Source organism: Pleurodeles waltl, chromosome 4_2 (genome assembly GCF_031143425.1).
Source record: "Pleurodeles waltl isolate 20211129_DDA chromosome 4_2, aPleWal1.hap1.20221129, whole genome shotgun sequence".
NCBI lineage: Eukaryota > Metazoa > Chordata > Amphibia > Caudata > Salamandridae > Pleurodeles > Pleurodeles waltl.
The window spans coordinates 176,945,184-176,966,856 of record NC_090443.1 but is presented as its reverse complement, the minus strand read 5'-3'; the positions used below and the strand labels follow the sequence as shown (position 1 = coordinate 176,966,856).

At 43.2% G+C, this 21,673-nt stretch overlaps 1 protein-coding gene across 3 annotated transcripts in view; it reads left to right on the top strand.

The window, feature by feature from the left end:
• HDAC7 (histone deacetylase 7) overlaps window positions 1–21,673 on the top strand; it is a 531,422-nt gene that overhangs the window by 266,416 nt on the left and 243,333 nt on the right. For all 3 annotated transcript variants that reach the window (XM_069231044.1, XM_069231043.1, XM_069231042.1), the window contains exon 3: window positions 3,561–3,648. In XM_069231044.1, the coding sequence (XP_069087145.1) occupies window positions 3,561–3,648 (88 nt within the window). The remainder of the gene's footprint in view (window positions 1–3,560; window positions 3,649–21,673) is intronic.

Here is a 21,673-nt window from a genome sequence, read left to right as displayed (position 1 = left end):
TTAAATAAAGCAGTTGTTTTTTTCTCTTTGCAGCCCGTTTTCCTTAAAGGAAAACGAGCTGCAAATAAAAAAAATACCGAAACCTTTTTGTTTCGGTTTTTTTCAGAGTAGGCAGTGGTCCATAGGACCACTGCCTGCTCTGAAAAAATAATTTTGTGAGCATTCACAAAGGGGAAGGTGTCCCGTAGGGACCCCTTCCCGTTTGCGAATGAGTTACCATCCACTTCAAGTGGATGGTAACAGCGAGTTGATTTGCGACCGCTTTCGCGGTCGCAAATCAACTCTACATTGCGGTGCGAATCGCAAATAGGAAGGGAACACCCCTTCCTATTTGCGAGTCGGAAACACATTTTGCAAGTCGGTACTGACTCGCAAAATGTGTTTCTGCATTGTGTAAGGGCTTTTGCGCCTAGCAAACAGGGATTTTCACGGTTTGCGAGGTGCAAAAGCCTTCCTACATCTGGCCCATAGTTCTTCAGTGATGCAGTGTCACACTTCTCAAAAGTTATTTTGGTTTGTCACTGAAAAAATGTCATCCAGCTGATATATAGTATTTTTCTCAAATTAAATGATGTCAAGCAGGTGAATAACGGCACTTCATTGAAGTCATGTCCTCCTGGTAAAGAGCCTTGTTTGGTCTTTGATGAAGTTATATCTTGCTGGTAGGGGACACTCTGCTCTCTGAAGGGATGTCTTGCTGGACGAGAACCGTCCGTATAAACTATAGGAGCCACCTGTAGACCCAGGAGGACAAGGATATATAACATCAGCATCCAACAGTGACCTATGTGGTATCATTAAAAATTGTAATTCATGATTTATACAGTAATAAGACTGCATTGTACGGTGCCACAAGTAAACAAAAAAAAAAAAGAAGCTATGACTAAAACAGTTGTTTTTTATCAATATTTTCAAATCATTCTGAATAACTAGCGGCTTCCGAAGATGACATGATGCAATAAGGAATATTACATATGGACCTAAATAAATTAGGTATAGTACTACTCAGAAAAAGTTCTCACTGTCGTGCAACTGCTCAGAATATCTGTATGAAGCACAGGAGGCTCTCTCTGGTGCATAACAGCATTTGCTCTGCATTTAAGTGTCATCCTTCTTGTGGAGAGCATAAATTGTTGAAGTCATTCAATACTGACAGAGAACATCACTTGTTCTTTACTGAAGTCATGTCATGGCATTGAAGTATGCTTCAGTGAAGTGATTGCTTGCGGATGGAGATCAGCATGTGTTCCTCCCTCAAGCGTCGTCCTTTCAGAGAGCAGTATTTCTTCACTTGAAGCAACAGTTATGTACTGCGCATTTATATAGCACTGCCAGTAGTTAACAATTTCTTAGCCTTTTGCCACTTTGCACAGATATTATTCTGTGATTGTGATTCATCCACGGGTGATTCTCTATAAGGAGATCACATTGATGGGGGTGAGAGGTTTGATGGTTTGGAGGTTGTGCATTATCCTCGCAGGAATGTTTTGTAAATTATTAAAGTCTAGTGTGTGTTGGGTTGTCTCTACCTGGTGAGTCATAGAAGGGAAAGTGGTTGTGAACCCCTGCATAACCCTTGTCACTAAGGCTATGTTTGCATATGATCTATGGGTCTTTTGTCTTTTCAAACCACAGAGTGACTGCATCACAGTCTTTCTAGTGCAGCATTTGTGGAACTTTTCTTCTGTTTCTCATCTGGGTTGTATTTTTTCCTACTTTTTTTTTTCTTGGGAGTACCTTCGGTTTTGTTGTATTTCCTGACCCAGCCTCATGCAGTTTTGACTGTCCCGGTGTCACTCTACCTGTGAATACTTGTTCCCTTGTTTCCCATGTGCAACAGATTTGTTCTCGTAGGTTCCCTTTCTTCTCTCATTCATTTCTGAAGTTCTCTTACCTCAGGGTTCCCTGTTTCCTGAAACAGACAGGGTAGACTGCTAGACAGATAATCAGACAACACACATCTATGGGCTAGGGATGGCTCTGTTGTCTGTATCAAGGGAGGAGTAGTGACGTGTGGTACTGCATCTGCCTCTGGACATGGGACAGTCTACTTCCATTAGACATGTATGGTTGTATAAGAGTGCAATTGAATATATGGCTGATCAGATTATCTTTCCATTTTCCTTTTTTGCAACACTTATATTGAGCATTGTTGTTTGCTTTTGTTAACAGATTAAACTATTTCTTATGAAGAAGGGACTGATTTCCCAAAACACGGTCAGAGTCTGCAACATTTTTTTGGAAAGTTGTGGATTTAGTCTAAAATTCGAATCCCTATTTAAATGAAGTACTCAAGAGAAATTGTATTGCTGTGGAAAAATTTCTCAAAGTCTGCATTTCCATATTAGTCAAGAAACCTCCTGAGATGGACAGAGTATGGTCTACTTCTTGCCCCAGTGCTGGTGTGTTCTCCAAACTCTGCTCAAAAGATTTGGGATGTCAGACTGTCATAGGTAATCCCTTTCACTAGTCTTTACATTTTTTAGGCCCAGGCTGACCACTCTCCTCTCTTCCACAAATAGATACATTTATACTTAGAGCCCAGAATAGTAGAGAAAGTGAAAATGTGAGTAAGGTATGGGAGTGCTATGTTTTCATTTCCCTGAAAAATTGAGCCTGTGGTAAGAAAGGGACACTAGGGTTGAGATATAGTTCTTTGTCTGGATATTAAGCGATGGCCTGGTCCCACCAGCTAGCAGGAGAGCCTAAGTTTCCAGACGCCTAGCCCCGACCATAGGTTTCTGGGTTCTAGGACTGTTACACTTAGTTGGTAGTTGTCTAGGCCAGGCTGTGCCTGATCAGGGTTCACATAGTGAAATGCACCAGGGATGCGATAGAGGGGCAGGATAAAGAAATCTGTTGGTTTAATTCTGTTATTTCCTTTGTTGTAGCGGCTTGACACCATTCTCCAGTGCGTGTGCGACAAGCAACTCCTTCATGGAGGCATACAGCTATGCATGCATTACCATCCGGCTAAGCTTCTCTATAGTGGCCAATATTTTCCATAGCTTGTTTTCTCTGCACTGACATCTTGGTCCATGGGGCAGATAAAGAGATTTAATTCTCTTGTGATGAAACTTCACAAAATAGAGGACATGTTTATTAACCAAAGCTTTGCACAAAGATAACCCTCTACCTTCTGGATATACTGCTCTATAATTGGAGCTAGACTTTTTTTGAAATCCGAAATGCATATGATGTCACAAGCGTTTTGCAGTATTATGCGTTTTTGATATAAGTTAAAGAGTTCAGTTTAAACATAAACGCAGTACACATCTAGTGAAATTTTGACCACATTTTGAACATAGAAGTACAACATTCTTAGGATTCCTGTTTTTCTTAATACTTTGCAGGCTGATCCGTATTTCATTCTTTAGCCAAAGTTTCTAAGGTTTATGGACTCGCTCTTCTTCTTGTAGATGTTGTGTAGAACCTGTGTCAGCGGATGCTCTGTGGTTCTCAAAATTCTCTTGAAGTGCCTCTTTACACTAGAGAGAACCGTAGTCGCCTGCTATGATACCTTCCTTGCTAATTTATTTTTTCTGTTCTTCTCTACACAGCTGAACATGGAGGCTTCCTGCCACGACGTAGATCCAGGGAAGCAGGAGGAGCTTCGCCAGCTCTTGAACAAGGACAAAAGCAAGCAAAGTAAGGATGTAGCGGAAGGTGACTGGCAGCGTGGCATATGTTTCTCACCTAAATAGAGAAGGAAGATTTATTAGGAGCTATATAGGCTTTCTTACTCTGATCAACTTCAAACGAATTAATTGTGAATGAGAGATTTGAGGCTGACAAAACATCATCATCAATGTGCACCTGTTCTCCTACCTACAGCTCATCCCTTTGCTGAAGCTAAGACAACTGTTGTGCAATGAAGTTAATCATGCACATAATTTCTTTAACTTGTGGTATTCGTGGTTCTAAACTCAGCACATTAACTTGTGGTTAATTAGTGAAATACAGAACGATTAACTATTGTATGCTGTTGATTACCTAATGGAATGGACAACACCTTCCTTCATTGATTTAATTTAAGGCATCAGATTTCTGGTGGTATTTGATGCTTCAGATGTGGGTTTTATTTGAAGCCTTAAATTTGAGTGGTATTGATGCTTCATGGTGGGGTGATTTGATGTGTTATACTGATTAAGATACTGATGCCACATAATAGGTACAAGGTATTTGGTGCTTCATTTTAGGAGTGGTGATTGAGTATTTAATGTCTTATTTACAGGGCATCATATTTGATGTGTACTTGATTTTAGGGTGGCATTTGGTGCTTTATTGCAAAGGTTTATGTAGCCAACTTATCTTGAGGGACTAACCAGTGAATTTTGTGTTTTCGAGAACCAAGGCTCCTTTGAATGGTTCAAGCTAGATTGGCAAACCACAGCATTAATGTTGTTTGTTCAGTGATTCTGAAACCAAATGTTCCTAAGAGGAAACTGTGACACCGTGCCCTGGTGTAATATTTATAAACTTGAATTGTAAATTAGGAAGTGATAGACTACAATATTGGCTTGTCCAGATGTATAATGTGTGCTGCGCTTTTCTCTTTTTTTTGTAGCACAGCTATATGTTTCCATGTTTTCCATGAAATGTTTTGAGTTTTGGACTCTGGATAACTGGAAACTTGGCCTCTGATCATTTGGGACTTTCTAAACTGCTCCCTCTATGCATGTGCCCTTTCACTGTTTTGTAAACCGGATTCCTTGTGTGCATAAAAGGTTCAGTCTGCCTAAGTTGGAACACTTAGATAAGTCTTTCCCAACTCACATTTGGACCTTACCACATGTGCATAGATAATGCTAAATGGTAGTTCAGGGCAGCTTGAAGTGAAAACAGTTGTTGCTCTTGAAAATACCAGCCTTTGTACTGTGCTTGCTGTAAGTGTTCCTTGAAAGGTTAAACCAAGCTATTTAGTGTTGAAACCTAAAAGGTTAGTGGAGTCCTCTCTTACATTTAAAGTGGTACAGGATACTGTGAGATGTGACTGTGGATCAATGACGTGTGTTCTTTCAGAGAGGAGGGAGTGAGGGCGAGAAGTAGAGAGAAAGAACACATCAAGACTTAGATGTACTGTTTTGGACTTGTGAGACACCCGAACTGTATGTAATACATCTAACTGTGTAGTGTCTACCTGATGCAGAGCTATTCCAGTGTGTGGTAAACCTAAGTGGAGTTAGTACAAGAAATATAGTGTTGCCAAACACATCTGAGAGACCCCTGATACCTTGCCACTTTCCAGATAAAGAGATGACGTAATCAGAAAGAAGACTACCCAGGTATTGGATAGATGCCTCCAGCCCTGCTCCGACCCATAGATGGTATCAGGCAGCAAGGGAACTAGTCAACTGCCACTAAGTCCAGGTAGTGTTTGTGCAACTTGCACCTCCATTTTGCTGACTGAATGTAATCAGGGCCATAGTCACCAATCACATTTAAACAAGGACATTGGCTCCTACGAGTAAGCGCGACTCTAGCTGAAAAGGACATCAGCTTCCAAACACAAACCTACTAATCTGTTTTAACCATGGGCGCAGAGGTGGGTAAGGAGGTGGGCACTGCTGTGCTTTGGTTCAAAACCACAAAGGTACTGCTGTCCTCTCGTGTTCATAGTACATATTTGTTCTATAACTGCTTTTAATCAAAAAGTAATTCCCAGTTAATATTTTTTAATCTCCGACAACCTAGTACAGGTATACTTCATTTTTGTGTAATATTGATCATAAAATTGCCTTTTTAACGTAATTGCTGTAGGAGTATTATTTTGCTTTATTTATGATCGTAATTTGTTGCTCTTGCTGTTCATGTAGGACAAGTAATTTTCTCAGAGGAAGGCCTTGCTGTTTCTGGTTACCGTACATAGGATAGGAATTTCTCACCGAAATCGATCTACTTATTTGGAACTATGTAGTTCTGATTTTTTGAGCTCAGCAACAGCTGATATCAGAACCCCTCTGCTTTATTTAATGGACACAGATTATGGTGGGGATATATAGCTGTGCTTGCGTGATATAAAGAGCCCCAACATTAGAAAGTGGTTATTGAAGGTCCGGCTTGGGCAGGTGCCTGCCTTTATACACTGGAAGTTGGACAATCGGGCTGGGACTGATATTTGTATTTGTTCTTTTTGAGAATATTCTCGTTGTCTCTATCTCATGTAAACATTTTTACACGTTTTGATAAACAGCAAATAGGTTTGTTGCTCACTGTTTTTAGAATTCTACAAGTCCGCGGGCTTATGATTTAATAGTATTATAATATGAGACTGTGTCACGTTGTAGGGAAATGTTTGCCTTTGGTATCCGAATGGCCCGCCATTTTGAATTAATTGTTTGTAGTTTTGTTTAATATATACTTGATTATTAGTTATTATTAATATATATTAAACTAATTGCCATCGGTGTTAAGCATTGAAATGTATGTTGATGTTTTATAGATCTTCTGGTTATAGTATAAAATGTGTATTGTTTGTATTGCCTTATTGGCATAATATCAAACTACTAAATAAATACTTAAATACTGAAACTCTTATATCAATACTACGCCCTCTCTCCCATAGTTTAACAACCTGATCCTAGATATTTCTAATGAAATGACAAGTTTAGTGTCAAATGTATTGGCCTGATTCATTATGTTGGACTTCATTCTTTACGTTTTTTCTGTAGGTAGGTGAATTTAATTCTCCCTTCCTTTAATGCAGAATTAATCTTTCAGGAAAGTGGATAGGACAAGATGTAAGGCTTTTTCTGCGATAGACGGCAATCCGAAGTATATTCTGGCTTTGATGAGAAGCCAATGTATGTCTTTCAGAGAGAGGTTGTTGTGATCTGATGCGGTGGGTTGCATCTTGGACGATGTTTACGAGAAGAGCTAGGGCCAAAGTTGGTAGATCGAAACACATTTCCTACATCTAGATGAGAATTAAATAGGGCTTGCATAGCTATTTTGAAAGTGTGATTAACAATTGAGGGATTGCATTTGCTATGTTGAAGACGCTGTAAGACAGCAGTTATAGTCATTTTAGAAATATGGGGTACCACTGTAAGGTTTTGGTGAATGATGAAGCCAAAGATTTTGCTATACAAATGGTAAATGCAATACAATGCAACAGCATTCATTAAAATACAATATCATTTTGCAATACATTTTATATAACAGTGTTGAAAATTATTGGGAGATTTTTCACATTAACGTGCTAGATATAATTTTACAGATTAAACTGCTTGATGTCAATTGTATACATTATGGTTCTAGACATCATTTTGTATTACAGTGAGGTATGTAAATGTGGATAGCTGTGCTGGGCAAGAATTTCACTACATGTGCTATACTATTGTGTGCATTTGAATACTATTCACCACTAATTGTGTGCCCCGTAGTGCTTTGAGAATCTTCGGGATTTTTACAGTCCTGGGTCAGTGCAGTTTGTTGAAATTGTATGTGGTTGTGTTTCATATACTTTAAAGCCATACTGTTTTCTTGTTGGGGAGTTTTGAATTGACTAGTCTTTACTGCTTAATTATATCGGATAGTGGATTGCTTGATCTTTTTATGGATCTTTGAGGAAAACTATGAACATGGACGTGTTTGTCAAAGGACTTTTTCATTTGTGTTGTACTCCTGATGTATAACGATGTCCATTGCTCATCTTCAAATAGCTGTTTTGTGTCGCGGCACCTATGCCCATCACATGGTGTTGATTATAGTTCTTTTTGAGTGAGGGTATTGCAAGTTTAAGTTATCGTCTTGTTGAGATGTGAATTGGTGAGCAAATATAGATGTGAAGTTGGAGAAGCAAACAGCCATTTGTGTGGCATGTAGAGTGTGAGTTGTGACTATAACTTGTTTAGCTTGTTCCTTTGGGGTTCCACATATTTGGCCAGTTAGATGACTTGTAACAACATTGCGTATATGATTGTTCTAAAGCTCGTCTGTGTTGGCTGGGAAGTGGTATGAAGATAGTAATTTGCGTAGCAAGCTACATTGCATAGAGTACCGCTGTGCACTTGATGATCCCTAGCATTGTTTTTAATGTGTACTATTGGTGAAAAGTGGAATGCGAATCTGACCTGATATGTATGTGCTGTTAGAATGGCAATCTTGTATCTAACTACAGGTCTTGGAACCATTTTTTGCATGGGTGGTGCCAGGAGTGTGATGCCTCATGCACAACGTTTGCGTAGAATCGTGTATAGGTTCAAACCTGCTGTTTGCTTGGGTTCAGGCTGAGTCAGTGTCATTGTGAAATCTGTTGGACATTACATTGCCTGGTAAGAAAAAGGTATGTAGGAAAGCACAGAAAAGCATATGAAAAGTCTTACAATTGATGACACATCAATCCCATAGCAATAATTTATTTAGGCTTATGACATTAAAACATATTGAAATAATTTTTGGATTCGTTAACTTGCGTTCAATATAAGGAAAAAGGCAGATGATGATGATGATGCAGGATGTTATGATACTTTGTGTCCTCCGAGTCCTTGCATCATCTCATATTCTAAAGCTAACATCTATTTTACATCAAATTACTGGACTTCATATCGTTCTAGACGTAGCTCCAAATGCAGTTCCGCCGCAGAGTGCCAGACCCCATTCGGAAGCCTGCAGGGCAAACAGGAGTTCTGCGCCAGGTACAACATTTCCAGACTTGACCAACAGGGCAGTGAGGGTAAGCAGTTCTCATGGAGGTAGTGGAGACAAGAGTTCAGAACTCTACAGTTATCCAACAGATACAATAACATATTGACCAACCCAGTGTTTTTTTTTTAATTATAGAAAATACACTTAATATTACACCAAAACAAAATTCTGCTCTGTTCAATGGGCAAAGGGGAAGGCCCTGAATAGAATTTTTCTCACCTTATAGAATAGAAACTGCCCACCATCTACCACATGTCAGTGCTGCGCTCAGCAGCCCGCCCTTTGCTAACAAGATCCTTCTTGAATTTCTAGAGGCAGACCTATCACCACCCTCCCTCTCTCTCTTCAGTGTTGGGATCTCCCCTTCCAGCCACAGGAATGCAGGCATTACACTTCCAGTGTCTAGGGGAAGCTGTTCTAATTTTTGATCCTGTGCTATGCTAAACCAGTGGCATCCAAATGGATCCCACTTGCTCCAGTACTCAGACTGATACCACATTTTGAGTCCTAGTACCATACATGTGCTATTCTCTCTCTCTCTCTCTCTCTCTCTCACTCCCCATTATGAGGGCTCACGGGTTCTGAACCTTGCATTATCAAGGACAAACATGGACCTCTATGCACACACTAGATTAGTGAGACAACCAATTAGATTAGATATAAAGGGTAGCCAGAAAAATCAGGATACTCGTTTGTTGTGCAGTTGTGTGAACTAACACCTGTTTTATGCATATTATGTGTTAAATTATATTATATATTATGTAATGCATATTCCTGTCCCAACACCCCTTATCCAGGTGCAATTTTACGTTATAGGGCTGAAGGTCTTTTTACAGGGCAGTGCTTGAAATGCTTCATGTTACCCTGCTGAGCTTCCTTCTACATTACAGTGCTGAACATCTCTCAGCATTGCTGTACTTGGTCTTTGATTCTTTAAATCAAATTAAGTGCATCACAGCTAGTGAGGCATACACAGCAGCACTTTGCTCATTCTGTACTTAATAATCAGAGTGAAATGAGGGTGTTCCCTACGAGGAGGGTCATATTACAATTTTATATTATCTCTGCACTGTCGGAGTCGGTCCTGCACATGTAAAGGTGATTCATTTTGTAGTATTTTACAGCCTTTTGCACACATGCCAATTTTTTAGAACAAAAAAGACACCACACAACCCTTTCCACATCAGTTTGTTCATTGAGTTGTGTTCATGTGGAGCATGTGTGAGCAGAGAAAGCTGAAGTAAAGGTTTTTTTCACTGAGTGATTTGCATGCTTACGACAATGTATATGTCTTTAAATGAAAGTTGTTTTTGGTTTAGCAGGTTGTTCGGGTTCAGTTGTTGCCCAAGCATGTACAGTGATCTACTCTCATATGCCATAGCCGAGAAGAAGCAGATTAAAGAGTTAATAGTGAAGGGTTACGCAGTGCCACATAGCAGCGATGAACAAGGAGCAATGAACTATGGAGGGCCAAGTTTAAACATTACTTTGAAAAACTAACATTAATTCTCACTGAATACATGGAAAGATATTTCGTAGAATTGTGCAGCACTAGAATACATTTCTGGTTAAGGTACTGAGAAAACCCTGCGTGATCTGTGAAGATAGCTGTAAGGGGAATCATTGTGGAGAGTTTTTTGTAGGTCTCTAAGGGAATTTTAATGGTGTCTCTGTGGGGTGATCCATAATGTCTTCACTGAGGGGATAGTTGTGAGATGGTCTCAGAGAGCAACTTAAAAAACATCTGAATGGATTTCTGTTGGTACCTCTGAGATGATTTTTGAGAGGATCACTTTGGGTGGTCTTACAGGATCTCTGAGGGGATCTTTGTTAGAGGTCTCATGATCTCTGAGAGGATTTCTGAAGCGACTCTTTGAAGAGGTCCTCCTTAGTCCTTAGAATGATTATTTGTTCAACCATAATAATATATTTTGCAGCCATGTGTGATACATGTACAGTTCACAAAATATCATAAGTAAAAGGAGAGCTGGTCTGCATCAGAAAGGGAAAGCTAACAATTGCAGGTCAATCCAATAAGCAACACATAGCCCTGCAGTTTCATGACACCTCCACAGATACTAGTACTAGTGGGATCTCGGTCGGATGTTTGAGGAGAGCTCTGATGGTGTCATAGTGGAGAGTTTCTTACGGGTCTCTGGTGGGATCTTAACAGAATATCTGTGGGCTGGCTCATAAGGTGATCTCTGTGAAGATCCCTGTAGGGATTGCTGTATGGGTTCTCTGAGGGCATCTCTGAAGATTTCTGAGAAGATTTCTGATGAGCATTCAATGATTACTTTGCATGGAAAGGACGTTGAACACATTCTACACTAGAGTTATTCAGGACAAAGATTAGTTGCATGAAGGGGACTAACAAGCAAGTAGGAAGGGATGATGTGTGCAAAAGCTCAGTCTTGAAAAGAGATTTAATTTTAGAGAGAGAGACTTTAAACCTTTAGCTATGGGTTGTGCACTGGCATTTTCCTGCTTCAGCAATTTTCTGCTAGCATTCCATAGGGCACATGAGAGGAAATTGGAAATTATTCGGGTACAGTTTTGATGAATGGGCTGGCAATGGGGGATAACCCACCATTCTCCCTTCCCTTCGGGACCAGAAATACTCTATGGTGTCTGTGAGTCAGGTCCAATGCTAAGAAAGTGCAGCACCACAACATTTGCCTTTTCACTGCTTTCTCCCTGATAGTCTGATGGGCTTTCTACCCACCCAACAGACACCCTCTGAGTGGGAAGATTAGTAGTTAATGTCCCAATCTAAACTCCAAAGGAGGATCAGAAAAACTGTTTAGGTCCTGGGAAACCGGGGTATACAAAACCTGATAGATGGAATGCTTGCATTAATCTCAGCCACTGATATTTACTCAAGGCTGCATCCCAGTCCATCGTTTTTTATGCACACCATGCCACCTTAGTTTGGACCCAGCCATATGCAAATCAATCTTGATCCTGCTCCAACTGGAACATTGCAGTCTGACTGCCAGGCCAGGTCCTCCTGGAACACAAGCAACCAAGATCAGTTTGGGCTTGGCTGTTCCCAATGGAACAGGGTCAAGACAATTTTGAATATAGCTGGGTCCAGGTGTGCCGAATAACGATAGACAGGATTGTGACTCAGAGTAGTTACCAGTGTCCGAGTTTAATTATAGTATTCCACCTATCTCATTTTTGCATGCTTCAGTGGGAAATTTGGGAAGGGGGGTGGTGTTACCCAGCCACAGCTAGGACAGCTCTGTCCCCCATACCTTTTAAAATTGTTTTCCCTAGTGGTCTTCTGTGCTCTCTACACCCCTAGATGGACAGCTTAGGTGTTTACACTCTATCTGCACATGTTGGGTTGGTGGGCAAGGGGCGGTGGAGGTCATAAAATCTCCCTGATCATAGTGCAAAAAGTGAGAAATAGAATGCGGTGTGGGGCTTGCCCATCCTGATACTCATTGCAGTCCCTTCTCCAGACACCCCTTTAGGGTGCGGATTGAAGGTTCTCTAATTTTCCTGGCCCACTAGATGTCAGTGATTGGTGTTCAAGAAAGAATGGTAACATGAGGTCCTACATCCATATCCTTTTACATTCTGGGAGGGAGGCAGAATGGTTGGGTTTAACCCCATGCTAACGGCCCCTATGTCAAAGCTATGCCCAGAGGAACTCAAATTACTGCAGTTGCCATGTTGGTGGCTGCAGCTCTCATGTTGTGGACTCCAGAGGAGGTGGGGTCATAAAGACTCTTTGGCTCCATGGGTTGTAGGTGTGGTACAATTTTCACAGTCATGCTGTTATCTCACAAGGTTAACAAGTACCATAAGACCAACTGACCAGTAATGGCACTCTGGTACCTTTCAAGAGAATCTATTGGCCCAAACAAAAAAAGTGGGCACATGAAGATGAATCCTGGTAATTACCAACACCTACTGGAAAAAATACCTATAAGACCTGGGGTTTGTTGATTAGAGCAAGCCACTATGAGTAATATATGTGTAAGGGTGTCAGCATAATAATAGATGCGGTTTATGTACTTTCTTCGGAGCAAGCCACCAGGAGCAAGACCATGTTTAAAGATACTATTATGAGAAAGGATAAATTAAAATACTTTGTCCTGAAAGCCACCAGTATGATCTGTCGGGTTAAAAATAGAGTAAACCACCAGGATTGTGATTAAAAAATGGCACAAGTTCACATGAACAAGTCTGCAATCAATGACAAGCGAGTGCTGGGCACGGCTGTGCAGGTTACTAAAAACTTGGTGGCCATATCTTGGTGGCCATCTTTGAACTAACCAGTAATGTATACAATGCCCCAATTACAACATCTTTGCTCGGCAATCAGAGAATCCAGAGAGGAAGGAGCAATTGGCACAGCATTTAGCTGTATCCTTATCACATGGTGTTGAAAGCAGGGTGGTTGCTTCCAGAGGAGACGTGATAAAGAAAGATAGGAAGAGAAAAGATGTGATTAAAAAAATGTTTAAGCCCGTTTGTTATGCCCAAAACTTGAGGCAACTTCAGAATAGAGCATTACAAAAGACCACACGTATGCACTAGCCAACGGTTTACAGCAAAATGGCTAAAATTATTAGCGAATCAATGATCAACAATTTTCTGATATTTCATGGAACCTGATAAGACTGTTCCACATTGGAAAGAACCTACTTGGTTTCTCAACAAGTTTGTTTATATCTCATGCAAATACCTGTAATTGAACACTTACCTGTGCAAGTTGAGAATCTGAATACTTACAGGTGCAAGTTGAGGTAATCAATCAATCATTTGTAAAGCGCACTACTTACCCGCTAGGGTCTCAAGGCTCTGATGGGGGGGGGGGGGGGATGGGAGGAATTGCTAATGCTCGAATAGCCAGGTCTTGAGGCGTTTCCTGAAGGTCAGGAGGTCCTGGGTCTGTCGTAGGTGGACGGGAAGGGAGTTCCAGGTCTTGGCGGCGATTTGGGAGAAGGATCTTCCGCCGGCTGTGGTTTGGTGGATGTGAGGGATGGTGGCGAGGGCGAGGTTCTGAGCGGAGTTGGCGGTTGGGAGTGTGGAAGGTCAGTCGCTCGTTGAGGTAGGCAGGGTCAGCGTTGTGGAGTGCTTTGTGGGTGTGGATGAGGAGTTAGAAGGTGATCCTCTTGTTAACGAGGAGCCAGTGTAGGTCTCTGAGGTGGGCTGAGATGTGGTTGCGGCGTGGCATGTCGAGGTTGAGGCTTTCTGTATATGTTGCAGTTTTTTCTGGAGCTTGGCTGTGGCTCCAGCATTGCCGTAGTCCAGTGTGCTGCTGACGAGGGCGTGGGTGACCATCCTTCTGGTTTCGGTGGGGATCCATCTGAAGATCTTGTGGAGGATGCGGAGGGTGTTGAAGCAGGAAGATGAGGCTGCGTTAACTTGCTGGGTCATGGTGAGCGATGAATCTAGGATGAAACCAACATTGCGTGTGTGGTTGGTGGGTGTTGGTGCGGTTCCTAGGGTGGCCAGCCACCAGGAGTCATCCCATGCAGAGCGGTTGGAGCCGAGGATGAGGATCTCTGTCTTGTCTGAGTTCAGTTTAAGGGGGCTCCTCTCCATCTAGTTGGCGATGGTATGTAGTCTGTCGTGGAGGTTGGTTTTGGCGGTGGCGGGGTCCTTGGTGAGTGAGAGGATCAGCTGGGTGTCGTCGGCATAGGAGATGATGTTGAGGTTGAGGATCTGACGATGTTGGCGATCGGTGCCATGTAGATGTTAAAAAGGGTTGGGCTGAGAGCGGATCCTTGGGGGAAACCGCAGATGGTCTGGGTGGCTTCCGAAAGGAAGGGAGGGAGGCGGCCTCTCTGGGTTCTGCCAGAGAGGAAGGTTGTGATCCAGTCCAGGGCCTTGTGGTGGATCCCTGCGTCGTGGAGGCGAGTGCGGAGGGTGCGGTGACAGATGGTGTTGACGGCAGCAGAGAAGTCCAGGAGGATGAGGGCAGCGGTTTCGCCTTTGTTGAGCATGGTCCTGAAGTTGTCGGTTGCGGCGATGTGGGCGGTCTCGGTGCTGTGGTTCCTACGGAATCCGGATTGAGAGGTGTCCAGCCTGTTGTTGTCCTCCAGGAAGCGGTCAGTTGGCAGTTGATGATCTTCTCGATGACCTTTGCTGGGAAGGGAAGGAGGGAGATGGGCCGGTAGTTCTTGAGATCTCAGGGTCTGCTTTGGGTTTCTTTAGCAGGGCGTTAACTTCGGCATGCTTCCAACTCTCCGGGTTGGTGGCGGTCTCGAAGGAACTGTTGACAATCATACGGAGTTGGTGGGCGATGATTGGGCTTGCTTTGTTGAAGACATGGTGGGGGCAGCAGTCGGAAGGTGATCTGGAGAGGGACTGAGTACTTACCTGTTCTAGTGGATAAATTAATTGAGAGTATAACAAAAGAAATATAATAGATACACGATTAAGAGCCTTAGGCCGAACAGAGGTGATCTGATTCGGAAGCTCTCTTTCAGCTGTTTCCTCTGACGTGGATATCATGTTCAGCACCTTTCACTGTCTCTCCTTCTCATGATCATCCCATTACCTCCTTCCCTTCGGAATCACCCGAATGCATGCCGTAATCCACCCACTCTGGGGGATGCAGTTGGACATAGGATAACTTGTTTTGTACATCAATCCCTCTGGGCCAATGAATACAGGCCAGTCAATATGAATTAACTAAAAGTAAGATTGCAACACCCCATGGCAAAATGATCCAGTTACCACCGTGTTCTTTTTTTGAAAATCCATGGGGCCGAATTATACTTTTGGTGCGCTGTTCCTTTTTTTACCACTGCGGACCTCTAGTTAGGTACACTCAGCACACACAGGGGCAGTGTTACAGGTTACACAAATAGAGCTCCCCTGCACTGGCGCAATGTCCTGGCAGTCTACACCTGCACTGAGGAGAGCACATTCGTGAAGTATAAGGCCACAGGTGAAAGCACATGGCTCCGTCTTTCATAGGAGGCAGGATGCTGTCTCTTGGAAGAGGACAGTACCTGGGAGGATCTTTGGAGCTCTGTGCCCCCTCCCTAGGAGAATGTTCAGGGGGTCCAGTGACTATGCACCAGTTCTGTGTGGTGCACAGTCAGTGTGACATCCAGCTGTTTTTTTTTTTTGCCTTTATGTCTTTGCACAGGCGCAAAGTGTTCAGTCATGTGCATGTGGATACTTATCCATGCAAATGAGGGAATGCCTTCTTTGTCATCCCACCAGTGGAAAATGTGTGTTGTTGCAATCCATAATATAGAAGGGCATTCACAATAATCCACAACCTCTTCTGTAATATCAAAGTAACTTGGGGCACGGTGAGTTTGGGACAAATGCCCACTCTATCTTCAGGGCACTTTATGTAATATGACCCCTTGCTTTTTAATTCGCTCTCTGCTTGCCCCTCTCAATGGGGAGGGCAGATGGGGGTTATACCACCAATCTACCCCCCAGGAGGCTAGCACAACTGCTTGGGCTCCAGAAGCAGGGGGTGCTGGCCTAATGCCAGGACAGACCATGCACCACCACATTCTATTTAATAAACTGTATCTAGTGTACTTTTGCCCACTAGGGAGAGCAGATTGGGGTAACCATCCACAAAATGACATCTCAAGGGGTGTGGCCAGTGGGCTTTGTGCCCCTTTTTGATGGGCACTTTGGTGGTAATTTCCAATTTGCCTTCTCCAGGGGCAGAAAGTCTGAATGGAAGAGAACTGTGGGTCATCTCTGAAGAGCTGCTCCCACCCTTAAAACCATCCGTGGTGGCTAGTGGGTAGATCTCTGCTCGAGGGCTGATGTCTTCAGTAGGGAGAGGAGCACTGAACAGGAAAGTCTCCCCGTCTTAATGGTACCTCCCATTCAGATTACTGCTCGAGTGAATGAGATGTACCCTCACGCACTGACCACACCAAAAGGAGCAGGAGGCTAAAAGATCCAGCTGCTTTGAGTTTCACAAATAGTGATATCGGTGGCACACTGCACATACCTGTAACCAGGCTGTGAAAGAAGCTTTTCCCTTGCAGCCCAAGTTGGGGGCCATAAAAGAGAATTCCTTTGATTTGTACTCCTGCCCTTACACGTCCTTCATGCTGAAGAGATAGTGCTAAAGGCGTGAACAGGATATGCCCTAAAATGAAATGGTTAAATGGTCTAATAGTGAGCTAAGGCACGATTAAACAACCATGCCTGTGATATCAGGAGGCACAGCAATGAACCTTTGTGCAGTGGAGATTGGCTTCACAGTAGGTTGGCCTTAAACTCTACGCCCAACCACAATGCACTGGGCCAAAGACCATGCTTAACGAGTGCTGGCCTCACTGAACTTTGGTTGCATGCCCAAACTCAGGCCGTGCTCTTTGGTAAACCTAAGAGGTAGTTCGATGCACCATCTGGTCATGGGATAGGGCCTGCTGTCAGCCCCCGCTTCACACAGCCAAAGGCTGCGAAGTAGATCATGATCGCACATGTGTTGGGAAAAGTAAAATATAGGTGTTTGAAACAGTACATCATTAAAAAAATCACTGAAAAATACTTTTTTAAGGGCATGGTATTGTTTCTTTATTTTTCTTATAAGCAGGGCCACTGGAATGATATGATTATGTGACTGTGGCTGTGGTGTTTTCCACATAATTATGGATTTGCTGCATTTGCCACATCATCTTCATCTGCTCCATAAATTGCGGAATTTACAAAAGAATAGTTTCCAGCTCAAATTGATCAAAAGTTACTAAAAAGTAACAAAAAGATGACTGAACAACTTTCAGTTGTCTATTGCTGTAATTGACGATTAAACTGTTACTAATGAGGTGGACCCTTTGCTCAGTGTTGATGTGTGCAGAAAAGGCAAAATAATGCATTAATATTGTCACAAAATGTGCTGCATTATGCAGCATAATTTGCCTTTTTTGTCACATAATTTAGTCAACCCTGTCAGATAATTTGGTCCTACCCTGTTGCGTAATTCCAATGGCTCTGCATATAAAACTTCAGAAATTCCCTTAGAAGCCCAGTGAATATAAAAGAATGGTTGTGGAATAAACCTCCAAAGAAACCCCTGAATTTCACCTGTTTTCTTTAGGTGTACAAACCGCAACTCACACCCTTGTTCATGCACTGCTCATAACCTCACACATTACATCGCTGATGTATCTGAAATTACGTCATCGATAGCATCTGAAATGACATCACAGATAACATCACTGATGAGGTCGTATATGGCATCAGCATTGCAACCATCAGACTGAAGACAGATGGTTAGTCCATTGTCTCAAATATGTATTTGGCTCTCTAGACTGTACTGAGTGAAGAGCAAGCAGTGGATATTTTGTTTGAATTGTGAATGTCAAAATCTATACTCCTTCAATAGTAATGCAGTTATTAATATCACTAACATTACTGAATAATGCCTGTTCTGCTGTCTCTCCGTTGCTAGGACTGGACATAAGAACTGTTATTCCTAGCTGATTTAATAGTTCCTTGGAAGGATGGAGTGCTGAGTTGTCCTCGTTTGAATTTAAACTTTCGACATGCAGGTCTCACAAGATGCAGAGAAGTTTCCTTCGACGCAGGTGGTGCAGATTAGTAGGAAGCGTGGGATCTCTGGTGCCCCCACACATGGCGTCTGGACTTCCTGCTGTGAACCGGAACCTGTACTAGGAGATAAGAACACGAGCACATGGGGATAAAGAGCAGTGCCCGTCACTCGCGCTGGCTGCTTCGGGTACTTTGGGAATCTCTACTTTAGCTGGTATGATGTTGTACTTGTGAACACAGCATGTGATTGTACGATGGCAGTAGCCTTCCAGCAAGTGGTATATGCCACCGCGATAGTACAATATGTCACCCTCACATGGGTGCTTTGGACGCCGCCACTTTTTGACGAAGGCCGTAAGTCACAAATACAAGACATGTATAGCCACAGAATACCTTCGAAAGAGGTGCACTCACTCGCTGCATCAGTCCTCTGTAAGTATTCGTGATGATGCGAGAGTTGAGTACGTCATGATCCCATGCATGGTCATCCACACAATGCGCTGAACTTGGCATGTACTCGTTCCGTTGCGAGAGTCTCTGGTGTAGTGCTGCATGCCCAGTGGGTGGTGAGGGGGGGGGGGGGTGGGGAGGGGGCAGCAGACGGTGCTCTTAGCGCTCACAGCTGAAGTTGGGTTACCAGGCCAGTGGAACCTCAGCTCCATCCCACACGGGACAGAAAACCGTGCATTACAAGGTGCTTTACGACTTGCCCATTAGGTAGCAGGGTTCAGGTACCCACCCTATGAGGCTACTGTAGAATAGGCGCTTCCGGTATGGGCCTCCGCACAAACACGAAACGCGATCAGATTGTAGCTACGGCTTAATGTAACTCGTCCAGACCACATCTCTGTCCTGGAAGAAAGAACAAGAACTGTTTCTGGTCAGATGGCGCGTGTTCGCCATCTTCAGCCCACCCCTCCCGTGCACGCTGCACACTGGTTTATTTATCTATAAAGCCTTTGAGGAAGTGGCTATTTATATGGGGCTCCTTAGGAAATAGAGGAAGTGAAGCCCAGTTTGTGTGAGAACTAAATCTGTCCATCCTGCCTGCCGGTGCAGGGCCTCCATCCTCAGACTTTGTGAACTCATGAGCTGGTGATCACGTCAGCAGCATAAGTCACTGCTGCCCCGAGGACAGCTCTTCAACGCCACCCCCCCAAAAAAAAATATTTCTGACACTGTATCTTGTGAAGTCTGGCCGCAGCCGGCTTGAGTGGGTCGGTTCTGGTACAAAGCCAATCCTTCACGCTCCTACTCGGACGTCTACACATAGCAGCCTCTGGTGGGAGAATGCGCCGGCAAAATCTGACACGTCTGGTGCAGTCAGAGGGCATGACCTCAACAGTTTCAGCGGGTGACAAGAGGGCAGATTCCCATGGTAGACTGAGTAAGCCAAGGCGAGTGGCTGCCGAATTAAACCGGATCACCTGTGTTATACTGAAGACTGTGAATGGCAAAGCGGATAATCCCAAAATCCGTGGCCACATGTGATATGCGACATAAATTATCGAGATAAAAGAAACAAGCGTTTGAACCTACTCATTATCTACACACGCTCATACCCTAAGCATAGGAGCCTCAAGTATTTCATTAATGAGAACTGTCACCTTTATTAACTTTAGGGTTGACAATTTTGTGACCCTGTGATGTTCACTCTGAACATTACTGGGTTGCTGTGGGCTTGTGTTTCTTTGATCGGACCTGATCACAGTGCTCAAGGCTAGCCTGCTGCTGTCCACCGAGGTCCATGTTCACGCATGAGAAAAAGTCTGCCTATTTTCAGACAAATTTCGAGACCTTCAATAGAGCTGAAGTCATGTGTACCATCTGACTGTTTCAGGGCCTCGTGGAGTAAACAGTAGTGTACTAAGAAAAGAGGGGGTCATCCAGTCTACACCAAGGTGCCGTAAATATATGGGGCTTTAGTAGGACTGCTAGTCCAGAGGGTGAGGATCTTCTGCTTCCGAGGGTGCTTTTTGTTAAATGATTGGCTTTGACAATGCACAGTTCTTGTTTGACCTTCAGGCAGGATGTATCAGTAGTTAATCCCAAACTCCTCACCAGATTATTTGTCAAACTCAAGAAGATTCATAATGTCCTTGGTGGGCCTAGATTGGGCTGACACTTACTGTTGCCCAAACATTGAGTTTAAGCTAAATTAGTCAAAAAGGGAAGGGGCCCATAGTTTTTCTTAGGAGCCACCGTTGATGTGGGCAAGTGCTTAGGCACTGAATACCAAACTCCCTGTTCTTGGTTCCACCTCATGCCTCTTTCTTTCACCACCCTACACTTCCTGTATCTTTATCTCTCTCTTGTAGAACTTTTGTCATCAGTGCTTTCTCCCTTTGTTACTGTTATCCTATATTTTGCTTCCTGCTGCCTTTTCTGCCTTTCTCTCTTTTGCTGTCTGGGCCAACGATAAATCCTAACCCTCAAAAATAAATGTCATTGCCCATCACTTGCAACCACTAGCACAAATTAGTCAATTATTTTAAGACCATGGACTGGATTCCTTTTTACCAATCTGTTGCTGTGATATCCTTGTGGAGGCCAAGAGCCAACTGCTAATTGTCATGAAAGACAAATTGACCCAAATTATTTTCTTTAAGGATTAAGCAACACCAGCCACAATTTCATAGTCTGCACCAGTGCTTGGTTTGTGTGCGAACCGCTCTCCACGAACAAGGACACAAGTTGGCCAGTGTAGTGGTTGTGGCCAGGAACTCTGTATGCTTTGAAGGAAGTTGTGTTAGGCAAGCTTTAGAGCAGAAGCTGCCCGTGGGTGACAAGTAGCCTATGTCACTTTTCGGTATTTACTGCCTGAAGCACTGCTTTTGACATATACCCAGAAATAGCATTGTAAGATTGCAGAAGCTGGAGCCGCAATTAATTACTTATTGTTAAACTTTTCATCCTTGGCCTGGTCTCCCTTATCTTTTTGCCTCTGTTTCCCAGGTTGTTGATGTGTTCTGGACTCTGTTTTTGCTGTTTGTGTTACTCTGGGCACTTTACCACTGCTAACCAGTGATAACGTGCAAGTGCTCCTATACAAAATGTGTATGTAATTGGTTTATCCATGATTGGCATAGTTGATTTACTAGTAAGTCCCTAGTAAAGTGCACTAGAGGTGTCAGGGCCTGTAAATCAAATGGTACTAGTGGTCCTGCAGCACTGGCTGTGCCACCCACATAAGTAGCTCTGTAATCATGTCTCAGACCTGCCACTGCAGTGTCTGTGTGTGCAGTTTTAACTGTAAATTCGACTTGGCAAGTGTACTCAGTTGCCATGCCTAAACCTTCCCTTTTCTTACATATAAGACACCCCTAAGGTAGGCCCTAGATAGCCCCAATGGCAGGGTGCAGTGTATGGTTAAGGTATGACATATAGTAATGTGTTTTATATGTCCTGACAGTGAAATACTGCTAAATTCGTTTTTCACTGTTGCAAGCCTGTCCCTCTCATAGGTTAACATGGGGGCTACCTTTAAATATGATTAAAGTGTAGATTCCCTTTGAGAGCT